The sequence below is a fragment of the Lottia gigantea genome, assembly GCF_000327385.1.
Source record: "Lottia gigantea unplaced genomic scaffold LOTGIsca_104, whole genome shotgun sequence".
NCBI classification, from domain to species: Eukaryota; Metazoa; Mollusca; class Gastropoda; family Lottiidae; genus Lottia; species Lottia gigantea.
Genome location: NW_008706849.1, coordinates 83,385 through 84,954, shown reverse-complemented (window position 1 = coordinate 84,954; position 1,570 = coordinate 83,385). Strand labels below are relative to the sequence as shown.

At 36.2% G+C, this 1,570-nt stretch overlaps 1 protein-coding gene across 1 annotated transcript in view; it reads left to right on the top strand.

Moving 5' to 3' along the window:
- Positions 1–586: 586 nt before the first annotated feature.
- The window catches only part of LOTGIDRAFT_170779 (hypothetical protein), a gene marked incomplete at both ends in the record, with an annotated part of 26,434 nt that continues 25,450 nt past the window's right edge, over positions 587–1,570 (top strand). Inside the window, one exon of the mRNA XM_009046627.1 lies at positions 587–641. Coding sequence (XP_009044875.1) covers positions 587–641 — 55 coding nt within the window. The remainder of the gene's footprint in view (positions 642–1,570) is intronic.

Genomic DNA, 1,570 nt, shown 5'->3' with positions numbered 1-1,570 from the left:
AATTCTATTATGTATAAGAAATATGAAATCCTATGCAAAGCCTTCACGAGTAAACGGGGCACAGATCTGGACACGATTTCTATTTCTACTGCATTTATATCGCTGTATCGATAATTCCACAAGGTAAAATGTATTATTGTCCGTCCGAGTCCTCCTATTTTCGTTAAATTCAATAACATAGGCTACAAAAACTGTTGCAGGTTGTTCATCCAGGTATTTCTTCTACCATTATGACAACTGATTATCATACGAGACAGTGTAATATCGTTCAATGCAATACAAAAGCTAATGTGGTCTGTTCAGCTAATTTCGGTATGACCCTTTTTAGTATTTTGTCAACCGTTATGACCAATGACCATTGATTATCGTCTGGGAGTTTTTAAGTCAGATTTTTTTTTAGATTTTAGAGTGATCTTCGTACCATTATCATTTGACATATATACTTCAATTCCTGTACAATAATACCTTCCTTGTCGTTAGTTATAAACAATATCCAAATCCTTCCTCGTTGATATGATTCAATAATTGACTATTTAAAACATTTGGATATTTTAGTATTTTACATCCCTTTATCATCAGATGGAATATGGCGCCCCTAGTATTAAGTTGTATGTTTATTGGATTAATAATACATATACATTGTAAGTTATATTTAATTTGAATTTATATTAAGGCGGTTTTTATTGACATTCTGTACGAATGTTGCAAGAAATTTAACAGCAAATTTTTCTCATAAGCACACGTTCATCATCTGTTTGTTCAATCGTACCTTCCTCTCAGAAACGGGATTTGTTTTTAGCTAAGCTTATCAGTGTTCACAGTTCAAAATTCGAAATTTCAGCCTTCTAATCCATGGCAAAATGGCAACTGAAATGCCTGAAAGTGAAAATCTTTTGAATAGTGAAAATCTTCTGAATAGTAAATCAGAATTATCAAGCGAGGAGAAGTTTGAAATTCTCGTATTCCATGTGCTCTATAATTCGGCAGTGGCTCAGCCCCCACTGGTTCCAGATAAGTCCCAGAATGTCCTGGTGGACAAGGTAGAAGCTGGGGTTGATTGGCTCCACACTAATAACTACAAAAATCGACGAACCTGCGATTGTTTAGAAAAAGAAAATTAGATAGTGGACCACAGCCATATACGCCCACCACGGCATGCGGGTGGTAAATATTCAAGATTTTTGGGCAAGGCAATAACTCTGCTTCTAACGGTCGAAAATAGCTCAAATTCGAACTTAATCTTCGTTTTATGAATATGTATACACATACCGAATTTTATTTGATTCCATCAAAAAATCGAGTTTTTAGTTCGTTTACAAGGAAATGTTGACGGACGGACGGGGTTGCCGACAATATACGTCCACTTACAGAGATGTGTGCGTATAAAAATCGAGGCGGGACATCATATTAAAATATTTCGTTTCATATGAAACAAATGGCCATTCCGGATTTTATTAGAAACCTTTAGTTTCGTTTTACAAGTCGTTTTTGTGCAGTTGGGCACACACGGCAAGTTGGGCAATGCGGCAAAACGACCCCATTGCTGCGGCTCCTGAGGTATATTTGAACG